The 17,948-nt window shown below is 37.1% G+C and overlaps 1 protein-coding gene across 8 annotated transcripts in view; it reads right to left on the bottom strand.

Moving 5' to 3' along the window:
* EYA4 (EYA transcriptional coactivator and phosphatase 4) overlaps window positions 1-17,948 on the bottom strand; it is a 156,742-nt gene that overhangs the window by 57,590 nt on the left and 81,204 nt on the right. For all 8 annotated transcript variants that reach the window (XM_085301864.1, XM_085301859.1, XM_085301857.1 and 5 more), the window contains exon 3: window positions 16,511-16,560. In XM_085301864.1, coding sequence (XP_085157990.1) covers window positions 16,511-16,560 — 50 coding nt within the window. The remainder of the gene's footprint in view (window positions 1-16,510; window positions 16,561-17,948) is intronic.

The following is a 17,948-nucleotide window of genomic DNA, read 5'->3' as shown; positions in this document are numbered from 1 at the left end:
TTTTATTACTTTTTTTTTTTTTTTAGCTGTCCAGAAAATAAGAACTGAACTTTCTGTAACCATTTGGGAATGGAAGGTGGATTCTCATACATAACTTCTTTCTCTCATGGTTTGGTAATTAGGATGTCAGCTTGCATATTAGAAAAGTAAGAAAAAGAAGGGAAACCGATACCACATTGATTTTCCAAAAAATACTTTTCCTCTGCCAATTTACAACTGATGTCAGATAAAGGGTATCACAGGGAGGAAACCTTACTGAAACAAAGAAGGGCAACATTAATTTTCTGCTGTGTTAATAAATACCACATAGTTAATAAATAATAAAAATACCATGAGGTTCAGCTTAGTATAACTGTAACTGTAGAGTAAGAACTGCACTTACAGTCCTTATGAATATGGATGATTCATTATAAACTTTAATCTCATGGTGCGGATTCCCAGTGCTGAAGTTCATGAGTTCAAGCTCGCAAGGAAATAACCTCTACTCAGGGACCGCAATAACAGCACCGTGCACTGCRGAGAGGAGCCCTGGAGTGCAGAGAGACAACAGCTTGAGGAAAACCAGTACTGCCCATTTTTGGTTTACAGCTTTTTAGACCTTGTGGAGGACAGGACTCCTTAGAGAACCCTTYTGGGGCATGAAGTGGCACTGGGTGTGATCACATCTCCATTTTGCTTTTGTGACTATAGTCTTTCTCTTGGCTATTCAAGCTCTAATTCTAGGAGAAAAAAAAACATCATGCAGACAGTATTACTTTACACGAGATGTCTGACAGGCAGCCAGCCTCAGTGCTCCGGCAGTACTTGGTGCAGAGGGCTCAGAGGTAAACGTGAGCAAACAGGTTCAGTGATAAAAGCCAGCTTTGTAGTGTGCCTCATTATGCCATTTAAAGCTGGAGAAAAAGGATGTTTCCTTTAACAGCACTGCAGCTTCCTCCCCAACTCCTCCCTCCTAAATCCTCAACTAAACTTTTACTATTGCCCTCCCATTTTGACTCAGTGTCACCTTGAGATTCTCTGCCCTTCCCCACAAATAGGTGCCAGATATTTTTGGTTCTATTAATCTATGCCTCTTTCTTTTCTCGTCTCATGAGCAAATGCCAAAGGCCATAGCTTTTATTAGTCTAGAATATGGCTACTGCTATAGTAATAAGCACGTCTTGTTTTACCAAAAGAGATATACGGATATCATTGTGTCTAACAAGAAAATTTCACTAAATATTGTAAAAATGAATATTGCTTATAAACTCAAGTTGATTTTTGCTGAACAAGAAAGCTGGTACTTTCCTTCTTTGCTGTCTGGGGATAAAATGAAGATGAAAAGCTTGTGTTTGTTCTAGTGATGACTAAACACAGCAGTGAAATCAGAAGGCACAGATTTCCATGCTGCGCAATTACTGAAACCTGCTATGTGCTTCAGAGACACCAACTGGATGGTCTCCCTGGCTTCCGATTGACTGAGACATTTTATTTCAGCTTACTGTCATTTAATATGGTTTCCAGTAAACCACTGAAAAATGTTTATTCCATTGCAAYTGAGTTGGCCACAAATTCACATTAAATTACTTTCTCGTTTAATTAATTAACTTTGATTTCCACATTTCTGGATAAAATGCAAAATAAATTTCTAGGAAACATTTCTGGTTTGTTCTGTTGRACACTTTGGCCATTTGTCTGAAGCCAAAAAGTACTAAAATTAATCCAAAAAGTCAAGACAACTCAGAAAAGAAAAAAGCTTATTACATTATTTAACCTCAGCATACACCTCCAATTCATACTCTCTATTCCCAGATTTCTTCAGTCAGAAAACAGGACTACACTAGTAAAAACGAGAAGACTTTCATAATGGGAAGTCTTGTCTCYTTATTTCCTTCCTTCTACCCCATCTCCCCATCCAGCAGTTTGGGTCTGGTTTGATTTGACAAAGAAGTATGACAGTTTTATATGGGACACCATTATATTCCGATTGTAATAAATGGATACACCCACAAGATGCAAAGCTGCACAGAGTGATACTTTTTGGCCAGCTGGATCACAGGCTTTGAGATTTCTTTTCTGAGCATGAATGTGACAGTCACAGGTTTGATGAGATACGTTTTTAGCTCAAGGTCTATGCTCCAGGCATTGGAGGAAGTATCTGGCAAGAAACAGTATGGTGTTTGAACAGATTGTTTTCTGTCTTCTGCTAGAAAAAGGCTGCTGGTTGGAGAAAATCATTCCAGAAGCCAGACAGACAGCACCTATACTAAACAGAGCAGGCCAGGGATTGTTCTCCAGCTCAGAGGCCAGCTGAGATTGAATAGCTGAGAGAATGGCAGGGTGATAAATTCACTTAGTCTGCATACAGACTGGTCCATTCTGAGCCAAAGCTACATTTGAGCACGTCTGAGTGCTAGCTGGCACACACTGGACCTATGCCTAGCACAGCCTTAACAATTTAACAGCACGGATATTCCCATGTCACAASTCAAGCTCATGCACGGTTAACGTACGGCTTAGCCATACAGCCCATAGACCACAAGGCAGATTGCACAGTTCTAGTCCCAGTGCAAATGGAAAACATGAAAAGGTACATTAGAGGTTAAACATGAGTTTAATCTACTATTTAAGAAAGGGTGACTAAAGTAAGTTTTGAAGTCGTTATGTGAGCATTTAAATAAATCAGAAGTGATAATGACACAACAGTTCCACAGGGAACTGTCAAGAATCCAACTTACATGAAATACAGACTACCATTTCACAGATATGTAAGATCTAAATACAGATCTTGGGATCACAGGGCCACATTTTCAAAGAGTAGTTCACTCAATAGCCCCCATTTCCACTTCTGATCATTTCCAGATGTGACCAGCAGACACTAATTCTGTGGTTCTTACAACATGATACTATAAACAAATAGCAAATACTTCTGYAAAGATTGCTAGAACACCAACAGTAAGCCTGTAGTCTTCCTTCCTACTCTACAACATTTTAATGGAAACTACAGATGTCGATCCTTTAATAAGGTCTCTGGGTGGTGTTTAGAGTCACATTTGAAAGATCTGTTAGAAATTTCAGAGTCTTTTCTGCATCTCCAAGAGGCGACCACCAGTTCAACTGCTCCAGAGTAACAGGTAACAAACTAACTGAAAAACTGAAGAATGTCATTAAGTCTTTCTTCAGYATTTTTAACTGCAACCAGAACTATTTCTCATACATATATTTAGCAATGTGCATCCACACAATACGATGATCAGCTCCATTACTAACCTACTGTCAATCTGTCCTTTTTAAGAAATACAGATCAAAGTCATATTATTTATCACAAATAATTTCACAATATCTCACAGAAAACACAAGCAAATCTTTCTCATTGCCTGACAGTTTGATTTTAATTGGAACAACGAGAAGACTTTWTTAAATGACTGTCTGAAGCACTTGTGTCTTATGGACAATGAGTATGGATATGTTCTAGTATGTTCATTCTTGAACAGGAAAAAACATCCTCTTCTAGACAATGCACTAACAAGATGAAAATAAGCCTCTTTAGTTCATCTAGGAAGAGAAGACTGAGGTGGGAATCTTATCAATGTGTACAAGCACCTGAAGGGAGGGTGTCAAGGGGACGGGGACAAACTCTTTTCAGTTGTCCTGTGTGACAGGACAAGAGGCAATGGGCAGGAATTGAAGCACAGGAAGTTCTGCCTGACCGTGAGGGTGAATTTCTTCCCTGTGAGAGTGACGGAGCACTGGACCAGGTTGCCCAGAGAGGTTGCAGAGTCTCCTTCTCTGGAGATCTTCAAGGCCCGCCTGGATGCAACCCTAACATGCTCCAGGTGACCCTGCTGAGCAGGGATGTTGGACTAGATGATCTCTGGAGGTCCCTTCCAACCTTACCGATTCTACGATTCTATGATCAAAGCACCAAAGATCCCCCAAGGCCCTAGTACTCGCCTACACATGAAAAACAGGAATTTCTAAGGTTAGCGTCATCATTATCTTCTGACTACCTTTTTCTGAAAGAAAGGGATATAATTCCTCGTATCGTTTTCTAAAGTGCAGCAGAATATCAAAAATCCACCTTTTCAATGGGAGGAGCTCTTCCTTTTAGTTCTGACAGAACTCCCAAACCCTTCATTCTCAGTACATCTATGCTGTAGCTGGAAGTGTGATTTGAGCAAGGAGGAATATGCTTCCTAGCCTTGCCCTGCAGCATGAGTAACAACACGAGTGAAGATGAGACAGCTGGAATGCCTGAGTCCCGATACCGGTACCTGATCTCCATTTTTTCACGTTACCAGAGCTAGTTAGCTTGCTAACTTTGCTTCAATTATATGCTTCAATTACATCTTGAACTTCAATACATATGTAGCTTCTACATGTTAGGATTCATGTACGAAAATGTTTAAGCACATCTACAACTGGGAAACCACAGGTGAAAGGTTGATCCTCTTGAAGCATGCCATAAATATTAATTCACATTTTCGTAACAAGGTATCAGAGGATGGGTTCTATCTCTGACCTTCCCTGAACAGAAATAACTGTTATAATTTCAAAGTAGACACTGAAACATGTGGATTCTTCTTCCTCAGGGATAGCCCAAGGGAAAAGAAGCTTTCAGGTGCACTGTACTAGAGTGATCATTCCTAATGATCACACTGTGACCACTAGAGTGAGCATGCCTAACTTTAGCCATCAGTATAGGGGCTTGCAAGAACTTTATCCATCTCCAGGAAGGATGATCTATGAGCACAAACTGGGCAGAACAGAGGAGCTGCCAAATACAAGTAGTTTTTATAYTGTGTTTAAACTTCACATTTTAACGCAAACATTCTGAATCTTTTTTTTTTTTTTTTTTGGTAAATATAAAACATAGGAAATCACTGGCAAGAAGGCTTAACATGGGAAACATTAACATGTCTCATATTTTACAGTGAAGTTCCCCTTAAAAGTTAAACCTGATCTGAACCTTGGCTCCCAAGACAAAAAACTACAGTTTACTTCACGTGGAATACATTGTAATTAGCTCAAAAACAATTTGTGTCAAAAACAATTATTTTTGTTTTCTAATCACAGACACAACAATGTTCTAGTTTAAAAAATAAAACATATATATGCAACTTTCTGACTGCCTGATGCCTTATAGTCTAATCACTCCTGTTAAGTAATAAGGTGTAGCTAAGCATAACCTTTCTGGGTGGCAATGTATATCAGACATTTTGCACACATCCATTTTCATTTTGTGCAGACCATATTACCTGCTCACTTGAAAGAACACTGAGTTTTAATAACTGATCACATTCAAAATAAAATTATTCCTAGCAAAGAGAGATAATGATGTCCTGATAAAATGTACTCATGCTAGCTCTCCTTTACAATTGATATTGAACGATTATATTTCGTTTTGCTTGGCTGTTTGATTTCCCCAAGTCATTTTATAATTTGAGATTTAAAGAACGTACAGTTTTTATGTTCCTTTTTAATTTGGGGTGAAGTAGGTGATTTTTCTAAGAGTCAATAAARTTGTGTAGCTGAGGACTCTAGGGCACAATCGCTTTCCAACTATCCCCTTGAGCCTTAGGAAGGAGCAGGTATGAGCTGCAAAATTGTAAAATATCCAATTTCAACTCAAGCTGCAGGCTGGTACATGGGCTACAGTGAGGAATACATGCGTGCCTACTTAGAGAGAAAGGAGATGKCAAACACAGCAATGGCTCCAGCCATTCCTCACCAATCATATGGAATATCCCTCCCTGAAGGACTGAAAATGCATGTGTTTGATGAAAACTGTAAACGGTTTTGACTGCCCCTTGTACTGTATGTATACCATAAGCCCAACTTACACTAAATGGTTTGAGCTTGATGTGACTACTGACTACTCTCAAGCCTTTAAATTCCTATCTATCAAATTCTTGAGATAGGATGAAACAAACTCTACAGCATTCTTGGTTTGTAGCTTCATGCACAACTATGTTGCAGACTTCCTGGGGCAAAGCCGATGTAACTTTTTTGCATTTAGCACAGGCTGTCCAGTGGGTAAGGACCCRATTAGACAAGGCACTAGTGTAAGAGAAGTTAATAATAATTTGATTGCTTTTTATAATTTAATTATTTTTGTTTCTCAATAAACTCTAGAATATTACTTCTGTGAAATATGGCGTAACAACAAAACCMTAACGGGGTTGAATAGGTTTCTCAAGTATTGTTTTGAGAAAGTCTCAAAAAAGTAGCATTATTTAAGAGCACATTTTTTCTATTTARTTTAATCTATGTAATTAGAAGAAAATAAGTTAAAAGTCTGAAACAATAAAGGAATAAAGCCTGATCGTACATCTAGTCACTTACTAATTCTACACTGAAAAGCRAATGAAGTAGTTGCACCTTAAAAGTGACAGAAATCCAGCTGTAAATTGAAACAGAACTAAAATGAAATACACAAACGAAGATGCACTCCCTCTCTGCTCTCTTCCGTGCTTTGACCACATCATTCTGCCAAAAARTCTGTCCATGGAATTGCTTTATTTCTTTGGGCACTGTGTGGGCCTTTTTCAATAGATCTGCCACACATTCACTCTCCTTGCTCCTTCAGTYCTGGGCCTCTCCTAAATGGCAGACAAGAATCCCCTGTGAATTASACTGAGGCCATCTCATTCATTTTCATATATAACCAAATCCAGATTTGAACCTAGGTTTTCAAAGGTGGAAGGCTAGTGGAAAGCAAGTATATTTCAAGCTTCAAGGGGAGGTAAAGTTACCTCTGCTCTAAAAATGACATAAAGTACTTCCCAAAGAAATCTGACAATAATACAGACTCATATCACACTAAATTATATCACTTGGCAGCTAAACTGGAGAACTAAGTCCAGAATTGCCAACAAAACTCAAGATACACATTTGGATGTATGGAAAGCTTTGAGATTTCTAACAGAATGGAGCAAGCACGGGGATCTTATGAGACTCATAAAGAATCTTATCAGTTGCAAAGGAGTGTGTAAATTCTAAGGATAAGATGAAAGTTGCTTTTCTAAAAAAAAAATAAAAGCATTCGAGAGGAGAAGACGGGACAGACCGACCATCTGCAATGTAACCACATAAAAGACCCCTGGGCAAATCCAAACCCATTAGCAGAAGTGCTTGACAAATCTGCCAAATAGCCAGATGCTGCCTATAAGAGGAGTCTCTTTCCCCACTTGTCATCTAGATCCTCTGATTTCTGCTCCCAGAGGAGGACAATGATGACTGGTACTTAGATTAAGCTATGTAGGAAGAGAACTGAGGCACCGAATCATTCACTGCTAAGGCTATTTAAAAATAAATAAACAAAACCAAATATGAAAAATTAAAAGAAAAACAGTTTTAATACATGTGTCTGTCACATGTGCAAGAGGTAGACATTAGGAAAAAAGCAAACTTGCAATTTAGTTTATTTCCATACAGTCTCTTCTTATATTGATTTCTTTACCTTGCTTCCTTCTTTTTTGTTTCTTACAATTTTTTTCCCCCTCTAATGATTGGTTAGGATTCAACAGGATAGCAAACAGGTGATTTTTGGCTTGGAAAAAACTAGCACAGCATATTAACTGCATAGTGTTAGTTAAATATTAATAGAGTGTGGAGACTGACTGATAGCATTTAAAATGTGTTTGAACTGGTTGTGAAATACCTCAGCAAAAACTTACGCTTAAAAATACCTGATGAAAAAAGCAAATCACTTAAATGAAAACCTGTGCCAAACTCAGAATAGGGGATTTGGATCTAAATGGACATATTTCTAGTATCTATATTCTTCTAGGAATCTATTCAACTGGATTAAAATAGGTTGAACTGAACACCTTTAGCATTTAGGCTCACCAATAGTGAAATGTATTTGGATTATCCAAAAGGTTAAAGAAGCTAGAATACCGTCTGAAGCAGTTCTCCTGTGTATTTCTGCAATTTCTGTATTTCTAAGACAGAAAAAAAAAAAAAAGAAAAAAAAAGGAAAAGAAAGGAATAGAGTTTATTCTCATTCTGATGATTACATGTGCTGCACTTGAAGAACAGACACTGTCGTTTTGGCTCAATATTCACTTCAATTTTAAGATAGTGGTCTCTAAAATTCTCGCACTAAGTAAAAATACTTGCAGGTATAATCTTAGGTTATCTTTTTTYATTCAAAAATAGCATTTATCCTATCCAAGAAATTCTTGAAAGTTCCAAAATATTAAATTATTAATACCACATTATTTAACACAAGAATASACATATTCCTTTTCCCACTCTTTGAAATTCAAGAAGATTTTATATATCAAGGAATACTATGACTTAGCAAATCAATAGATTTGGCATAAACTTCTCAAAATGCTGCAAGGAGTGGGGAAGAGGAGAGGAAGAAAAGAAAGCAGAAGGGATATATAACAAATGCTCAGTCTGCAAGTAAATGCTTTTGAAGACCAACCAATGGGACCCGACACACCCAGCTTCACAAGGTAGCAATATACTCACTTTACAGACAAATCCATTTCAGCCAGGCCAGTGAGTCCCAGGCTGACATCTTGGGACTGCTGGTAATTTAAGAACACTTGCCAGTAAGCTAAGAAATGCAGGTTAGTCTATAATGCAAGGGGAAAAATAAACTTAAACGTGAATTAAAAAAAGAAAAACTATTTCTCTATACAGCTTGTTGTAGCTCAGGTTGTATGCTGGGAACACTGTAGATGTGTAGAATCAAAATGTATCACATACATGTGGAGAGGACATCAGTCCACTCACCCACACTGGTATCTGATCAGTCCAAGCTGAGAGCATGCTAAACCAACAYGATTGCTTAGGTCCTGCTCCTTCCATACACCTGCAGGTCAAACTAGAGGAAGTGGATGGTGGAGAGGGATGCTAGCCTTGAAAATGGACTTAAAACTGCATTTAACTGCTGCTGCCAATACGTATGTAATGTTATGTCACCTGTTTATCCAATATGAAAAGTAGTGAAACATATACTGGTATCATTTCTCTTCCATGTAAATATTTGCCATTGTTGCCCAAGTGATGCTGTGCAACAAGCACCGACATTTAAAAGGGACAGGAGATTCCAATGGAAGAACTGCATCGTGTGTTACTATACCTCTACTGATAACAAGTTATTTTGAAATGATAACTAATGCATAACATTAATTATTTCAATGTGCTTTCAAGATTCTCTTCTTTTCAACTCTAACATTCATTCTGAACTATCTTTTWACATTTTCACTTATAGGTTACCATTCTCAGCTGGAAGTTATTTTCTACAGGAACATTGTTTTTAGTGTTTTTCCATCTTATTTCCAGATGCACTAGATATTTCTGTTTTAAATGAGTTTAAGATTATTAGTCGTGTGTTGGTTCTTCTATTCCTGTATCACAAATCCATACTAGAAAGCTCTTATTTTTYGTATTATGTAGGGTTGGATAAAGAGATTATGTATTTGCATTTAAGCATAACTATGAAATCTCACAGTTACCGCTAAAAATACCCCTATTATAGTCTTGTTTAGCTTAAATTTTTAAAATAATGTGATATATAAACTTCCAAAATGTTTTCAGAAGTTGATGTTTCTTGTTTCTTACGTTCTTTCCGAAGTCTGACCCACAATTGCTTCAGGTTAATGGAAGTCTTAACACTGACTTTATCTGGCTTAGGATCACAAACAGAAATTACTGGTAAGAGTGAAAATATTTTATGTATGATTTTAACAAAAAACAGGAWTTTGTAACAGACTTGAAATATAAAAAAATACATTAATTTTATTGTTAAAGCCCCAGGGATCTGTTAATATAACCCACTCCAATACTTCTCTATGATGTCATCAGTTACCATGTGTTTGCACTCTAAATAGATTATTGTAACTTATGTAAACATATCTTATATATTTTTAGAACTCTTTGGAGGCTTGATCCAAAGCCAATAAAAACCATTGGACAGACAGTGACCAGCTCCAATAGGCTGTAGGTCAGGCCCCCGGGTAACCAGCACGCTGACGCTCTCAGGTTAACCCACAGAACAGCAGAGCAGGCAGAAAGATACCGCACAGACTGCGCTAAAAACAGTGAAGACTTACATTTGCCTGAAAAAAACAGCATATACAGCAAGACAACACAGTTTTTGCTGCGACTGTCATGCAATTGTCATGGACATGTCATGCCATCACATTCTCTGCACAGTCATCTCGCGCTCTGTATTATTTTAACTGACTCAAACTGTGTAAGTGGCATGCAGACGAAATACTTGAACCAAACCTTTAATAAGTAACAGATTTGTATAAAGCATTCTCTCAACTGCAAGCTAAGTTTGTGTGTCCCAGAATGTAGTCTTTTATGAGAAATCTTATTCCACAATGTAGTTATTTTAAAACTGGAAAATTGTGATACTTTTTTTGCCAGCCACTGTCTTGACTGAGAAGTCTGGGTTTGATCCTGCCAAATGTTTCTCTAAGGTAAAGTGTTTACAACTGCAGTGGCCTCACTGACATGAACGCTGTATTCTGACAGACTCATACAACGCCTCCAGTTGACTGAATTATTTCTTCRATTTCTCACAATTACTTGTGGCGGCCTTTCCATTTCAACTTTATTTATCTTTTTGTAGAAATCTGCGGTGCTGTACCTGTTCCTCTTTATAGTTCACCCCAAACCCAAGAAATTCTACCAGCTAGTCACAGTGTTTTTTCCTGACTAAAGCATAATTTTATTTTTGCATGTATTCCTTTCTGAAACTGAACAGTTTTGGAGCAAAAGGAGACAAGCTATAAAATCAAAACAAATGCTTTCACTGCCTGTGCTCATGTCTCCAGCTAGTCTTGTAATAAATCTGCTCAACTGCTGGTGCAGTCTGCAGGGATACTCAGAAGAGGAAAATAGTAAACTGTCTTTATAGTCAATATAGAGAAGCAGATCAGATTAATGGTATCTCACAAGTGTTTACCTTACATATTTACTTTAGAATGAGATGAATCACACCTTAGGAGTCTAAATTAGAGAGTCTTGCCAAAATCTCATTTCTTCAAATGAAGCTCATTTACCGTGTCACCAAGATCTACAGATTGTTCAAAGTAAAACAGAGTGAAGCTATGCTATTTCTGACTCAGAAGAACATTTAAATTACTTTCTAGCTCAGATAAGAATAATGTGCTTCACAGAAAGCAAATCCTTAGCTATTAACACAGTTTTAAGATGTGGATGAGCAGAAAGTGAGTATTTGGCTAAACAACGTATCTGAAATCCATAGTCTGAGCTTATCCACTTTAATAAACAATACTATTTATTTTTTCTATTATAATGGTGGAAATATTAGTGACAATTTCTATAGTTATTGCTGACTTTATTGCTTGGCAGCCCAACCATAAAGCTTTTATTCACCATGTAATAATAAACATCTACCACTTATTTGTTGAACAGCAAGTGAATGGGAAGGTACAGCTGGTTCCACTCTCCTATAAACTGCTATGTACAGGATAGTGTGTTCAAAGAATCATGGAATAACCACACTAGAGCTTCATCACAGAACCTGCCAGATGAACTGTTAGGCTTGGATTTGGGCTGAGGAGTTGCAATGTTTGATCTGGTAAATACGGCAATTACAAGGTATTGAAACAATGTCAAGACATTCCTGAAAGAATTAACCATCTCCATTATCCTGGGCTAAGACTGTGAAGTTCCTATTGAGCGAGTTTGTCAGTGAAAGGAAAATCTCTAGTGTTTCTCACACCGTCAGAACTGCTGAGAACTAAACACTTCAGATGATCTGATTTTTTAGAACAAGATTTATCTTCCCTTTTCATTTTTGTTAAATGCAATCATGTCCATGGGAACACTGTCAGCTAATGCATTCACGCAGTGGTAGTGTAGCTCAGGCTCAGTAAGCATAATGAGTCCTGTATTTGTAATAGTGCTTCTGAGCTGCAGAGGAAACAACGTTTGGCCTAAAGGAAGGAATGCAAGAAGTGTGGTAGCTCTCACTGTTATTCCGTATCATCATCTATTTACCTGCTAATGCATTAATTATAGTAACTGTCTCTGGACTCCAAGTATGTGTGCAGTATATCCCGGCAGAAAAAAACACAAGTAGGTATCAATATCAGACTAGTGACAAAAAGAAAAAAGCCCTTTTCTCTTACAGGAAATTTAAAAGAGACTTTTAAGATGAAGAAGCAGACACAGAACTTTGTGTTTTCAACATACATTTCTTATAACGTGGTGCACTTTTAAGAACTGTGCATGTGGGAGAATAGAGGGGGAAATGATTTGATGAACAGCTACAATCTATGCAGAAAGCTTCGCTGAAACTCGTATTAAATTGAAATATTAGAGCCCATTTTTGAACATCTAAATGAAATCTCCGTGGGTTTTTTTGGATAGCCTGTTTACCTGGCAACTGTATCTCTGTGTATACGATTTACTATTTGCCAGTGCCCACCATCATTGAGTTTGTTTCTTAGGATTTTCTTAAGAGTAGATTCTTTTCCCTTTCTTCTGTTTTTAGAATTTTAAAAAAGTATAGAAAGGAAAAGATGAGACAGAAAGAATAGATACAGTTTGAGATACTGAATCCATGGGTAGCTAGTAAAATTATGCAACAAAAATGGATGGTATTTTAATCCACAGGGCTTAGCTTTAACTCACCAATACAAAGATCTATCGCCCTTCTGTGAAAACATGAGTAATGTCTTCTTTACACCACTACGTATTTTTACAAGTTAATCTATAATGTCATCCCTAAACTACAAAATTATTTCCCAGAATCTTCATGTATTTCTCTTTTTCCATGTAAATATCATCCTCCCAGTTCAAAGATCATGGTTTAAAGAGGGAAGTAAGATGAAATATATGGTCATTACTCTTTACCTGTCCAGTAAAAAATTATGTCCCTGCAATCAAAAAAATCTGCTCATTTTTCTGCAGACTCTTCTATCATCTAAAGAGGGTTAAGAAAGTATAGATTTTGCTCCTATAATCTCTGGACTTTGAGGAATCAGTAGATGACCCAACTCATCTTCCACTTTCAAGGACTTCCTCTCCATCCTCTCATTTCTCCTCTCCTCCATAACTTTTTCTATAATCTAGGAGACTAGATATCCAGTAAGTGGCCGGTGAAAAGGATGGGAAGATTTAGGGTAGAAGAGACACGCTCCTCAAGCAGCCTGTTGTCACAAAGAATGATGCTGCCCCCAGCTGTGCAGTCAAACAGAATACGCCACAGCTGACTGTGGAGTCTGCGACCCAGCTATTTATCTTTCTACCAGACTTTAGACTCTCAAATACTCTGGTGTTTTATTCATTTTTGTAACAATATCTTGGGGTATGAGCTGTAAAAGGCATTCAGTTTGGTCAATAAAATTTGCACCTACATCAAGAAACTGCGGTTTACATGTTTTAAGAAAATAAAAAGCGATTCAAGCTACTTCATATATTAGAACTAAACTTTTCTTTGATTATCTATTTAAAAACGCAGGCTAGTTTGTAACTGCAAACAAGTTAACACTCATATACAGCACTACAGTGCTAACTTATACAACATTTAAATTTAATGTTGGGGCTAGTCAGTGTACTTGGGATCAGTCCCGCTTTAAAGTATACACACAATATAAGAAAACTAAGAACAATGTATTTCTATAGGCTCTGAGCCCAGGAACTGCTCTTCCTTATTACTCTCCAGTAAAGCGTCACCGATCCATACTCCTCCCATCTCTGTCAAGAACCTGTAGCGTGGCTGTTGGCAAGTCCCAACCGTTTGCTGCCTCTCTCACAGCACCAGCTCCAGAAAGCCATAAGCATTTTGCATTACTGGACCGCTATCCAGACGCAAACTGTGAATTTGATTTTTATTATAAAGTCATGACACAAACAATGCCATAATATTGATAGAGCCACAATACCACCACGATATAACGGTATAATACAAATACCTAAACAGACTAGGATAAAAGGAAGAATTTACAACCAGTTTATAAGGATTTAGCAAAATATGTCCCAGGGAACTGCAATAGAATTTTTGAGACAAAGTCACCTGTGAGTCAAAATTTGCAATAGATACATTAAAGAATCACACGTTTTCTTTTGCATTTATATCTTGCAGCACATTCACTACAACTTCATTTCTTAACTACAGTTCCTTCTGCATGTGTGCAGTTTACCTGTCTGTCAAGATAGTAACCTTTTTGTATAAGTAACTGCTGGTGATGGTTGAATTTTATTGCCTATATGACTGGATACTTCTGGAAAGAATTCTTTTCATATGCTGCATAGGTTAGTAAATCCCCTTCAACAAAAATTTACTAGTCACATCTGTAGTTTGAATTTTTTTTCTAAAAGACAAACCAAGGCCAAGCAAGACAAAGAATCTGCTGATACACACATGTCACTCCAAGAATTCTCCTGACAAAGTTCCCACACCCAATTTAATTACTTCTCTACTGTAAAAACACTTTCCATCTGCATTTATTGTAATAGTTTCAAATCCAAAACCAACACACTATAAAGCTAGCTAAATAAATGAATGATATTGGCCTTAGGTCCCAAGCCAGGAGCTATTCTGTAAGGCAGTGTGTCTCCAGCATTCATTTTTATGCTGATGTTTCATTTTATGTGCAATGTTTTCACTTAAGACTTGTTTAGAGAAGAATTACCTTGCTTCAGGCTTTAAAGTTTTATGTGCTACGCGGTGCCCTCTAGCGCCGCTCTAGTCAAAGGTCTGTCAGAGATTACACTGTAAGACCAAAGTAGCATCACGAATCAACATCTGACAAAAAAAAAAAACTTGCTTCAGGCTGTATAAACAGCATTACACAGGCTCAGGCCAGGAACATTAATTTCAACTGTATCTGATATATTCTGAAATTCAGGCTTTGGGACTCAAAATAAAAAGAATTTTTGTTTGAAAACACACTTTTCTAAAAAAAAAWTTTTTAAGTGAAGCTGTACCAGAATTATTACTCAAATTGACTATTCGTAATGTCAGTTCTCTTTTGCACTTCAGAGAAAAAGGTACTCTGTTCATCAGACTTAGTACAGAGAATTTAGCTACAGTTCATAAAAAAATCTCCTAATGTTTGAAGATAATGACAATATATTAGATCCTGGGTCCTCAGGTTTGTTTTAATATCACTGTCTGATGAAGCTAAGTCCCTGGACTTATTCACAATTTTTAAACACTAGAGATTTAGTAGTCTCATTGGGTAAGTCTCATTAGGATAAGACACTTAAAACGGTGTGCATGCACCAATGTTTTGCTGGGTTGAGATTGTTCATTCCATCAAAGTACTTGGAAAGAGCTGGGTAATTATAGTAAATAAATTTTAATCCAGAGCAGAGAGACAGCAGATAATTTTTCTATTTAGAAGTTTTTAAATGAGAAATACAAAATACACTTCTCCCAAAGTCCAAAGTAAAACCCCTACTGACTTCATCGGAAGCATATTTGGATAGTGACTGTCGTATTCACTTACCTCTGTTATTAACAATCGGAATGAAAAGTAAGGACGTGTTAAAAAGGAATATGATAAATAAAACAAAGAAATATGAATGGTGCACAGCATAGCTCAAGCCACAGGTACTATATTGGCCTTAGGTATTACAGGTGACTCCCAGCTGTCAGAGGATCCTACTGCAATAGTAACACAAAGACATAGTCAAGAATGGGATTGGGGAGCAAACCYTGAATTACTTAGATCTTCTGAGTTTTAGGTAGAATTTCGGTGTGACTTCAGGTTTGTTTAGTGGCTCTCCCCTCACTATTAAAGATTTTGAGTTTTTGTGAAACAAAACATACTTCTTGGAAACAGAAGCAAGGCAAAGAGAAAAAGCACTGCTATCCATGAAATTGGCATAAAATCACGWACTGTGGCTCAATAGTTTAATAATCCAACAGGAAGATGCATGCTTGATRGTACATCTAAAGCAAGTACTACTTCACCTGCTCAAAAGTACACACACATACACACACAAACATATGTGCAGAACACAGAAGTTAAAGCCATTTCCTCTTTCATGTGTGCATGTAATTAGGAAGATTAGCATTTGAAAAGTTTCTTCCTAAAGAATGTATTGCATCTTCATAACRTATGAACACACTGGCATGTTTTCGGTGAGTGAAAACAAAAAGGGTTTGCTAAAGGTGTATTTACCCAAATAAAGACTGAACTGTCCACAATAAAAGCACATTATAATATCAGTAGACTCCAAGACTCATGCATGCAGAGAAGGGCGAAAAGAAAAAAATGAAATTAGATTATACACATTTCCTTACACTATGTAATAGGATTTTCTTTTAAATTCAGGATGACAAACGGGCATTATGGCAGCATATAAGCTCTTGTCAGCCTACCTGTTACCATTCATCTTTAACTGAGGAGAAATAAAACAAAATCAAAAAAACTCTTCCAGAGTAAAAAACTAAAATTAATCTAATCCTTCATTCTTTGCAAAGCAAATCTCTCACACACTGGTGCTATTTATCTGCAACATTGCTCTATGTGCTTCCACACAACCATGCTCATTAAGCATTTGTCTTTAGTTACTGTACCTGGAATTCTGAGGCTCTGAAACATCTGATTCTGTACAYGTTTTCTTTACCTGCAAAAGCAAACGATTGCCAGTTACTTTCATTTGAAAACATAACTTCCTCACTCACAGTTCATGCACTTACATCGCTTAAAGTGGATACAGCTCTGCTCACCATGATCTCTATAAAATACTTCCCGCGTTTTACAGCAGCAGTATGCAATACTAAACAGTGTGTTTCATTATTATCCCATGAACAGCTGCCAACTGCACTTCCCTGGGCTCCATTAGTATGTAAAATGTTCAGCTAAAATAGCTTGGGAGTAGTCTAACTAGGAACAAAGAAACCAAAGAACCAGGTTCCCCACTTAGAAACTAGAAAGCCATACTGTTCTCAGGTCAGTAAAGAAATGTTTTCCCAATTGATACTGCTTTTGCTTCCTGCTAAAGCTCACAATAATAAACACCAGATTCTGGGGCAAAGTGCAGTGTTAGCTAAATAATTCATACACTAATTTTCATTTTCTGAATCTGGTAACTGTATGTTAAATGTATTTTCCTAATGCATCAATGGACTTCAAATATCACACACGCCACTTTCACATATATTTACAAGATATAATTACACGAGCAGTATTTCAATTTCTTTTAATCTTTGCAATACATTGCTGTTAGCCAATTAAAAATGAGTAAATCCATCATTTCCAAATAAAAATAGAAAAACTTGTCTTGTAGAAGAGGTATCTTCTTGGGATCTTCAGTATCTCCTGCAAAAAATTACCTGTACCTTCTGGTTATCTAAATTACGTGTACTTTCAGCAGAGAGACAAACATTTTGCTGACTTGTGGATTAATGCAGAATCCAGAGTTCTGCTGGAGGCTTCAAATTTCATTTTTATGGAAMATACTGATTCCAACAGAAAAAGAATTAGATTAATGCCAACTATTTTCCCTAAATATCTTGATTGGTTGACATGCAACATCACTCAAAGATGTCCAAGTACAAACACGGTTCTAGAGACAGTGATTTCTGCTCTGCATTTGAACTCTAGATACTGAAAAAAACAATTAATTAGAGTTGCATATATGGTTTTACAGAGAAATCAGTTTTCAGCAGCAACAGCGAAAATTCCTCGATGATAGTAACTTAATGCTGTCTTTATTACTGTAGCAGGTATCAACTGAAATAAAAAAAAAATACTTTCAACAGAAAAGTATCTTCCTCAAAGTATTTTATTTTGCTTAACTTTCATTACATACCCTTTTTCAGCCTACCCAAATATCCGTTTAAGCCCCACTAATTTTCAACCTCCTGGATATATTTTCTCCACTGTTCACTCCAAGCTTCACATGGAGTTTGTAGCTCCAGCACACTGCAGAGAAATGGGATGGTGCAGTGGCTCAGCATTAGAGATAATGAAGACTCACAGAAACTTAAAACTCACAGTCACTATTTCATA

This window comes from Rhea americana, unplaced genomic scaffold (genome assembly GCF_003343005.1).
Source record: "Rhea americana isolate MKP2758 unplaced genomic scaffold, rheAme1 scaffold_180, whole genome shotgun sequence".
NCBI classification, from domain to species: Eukaryota; Metazoa; Chordata; class Aves; order Rheiformes; family Rheidae; genus Rhea; species Rhea americana.
Note: the sequence above shows the minus strand (reverse complement) of the source record. Positions and strands in the feature narration are given on the sequence as shown.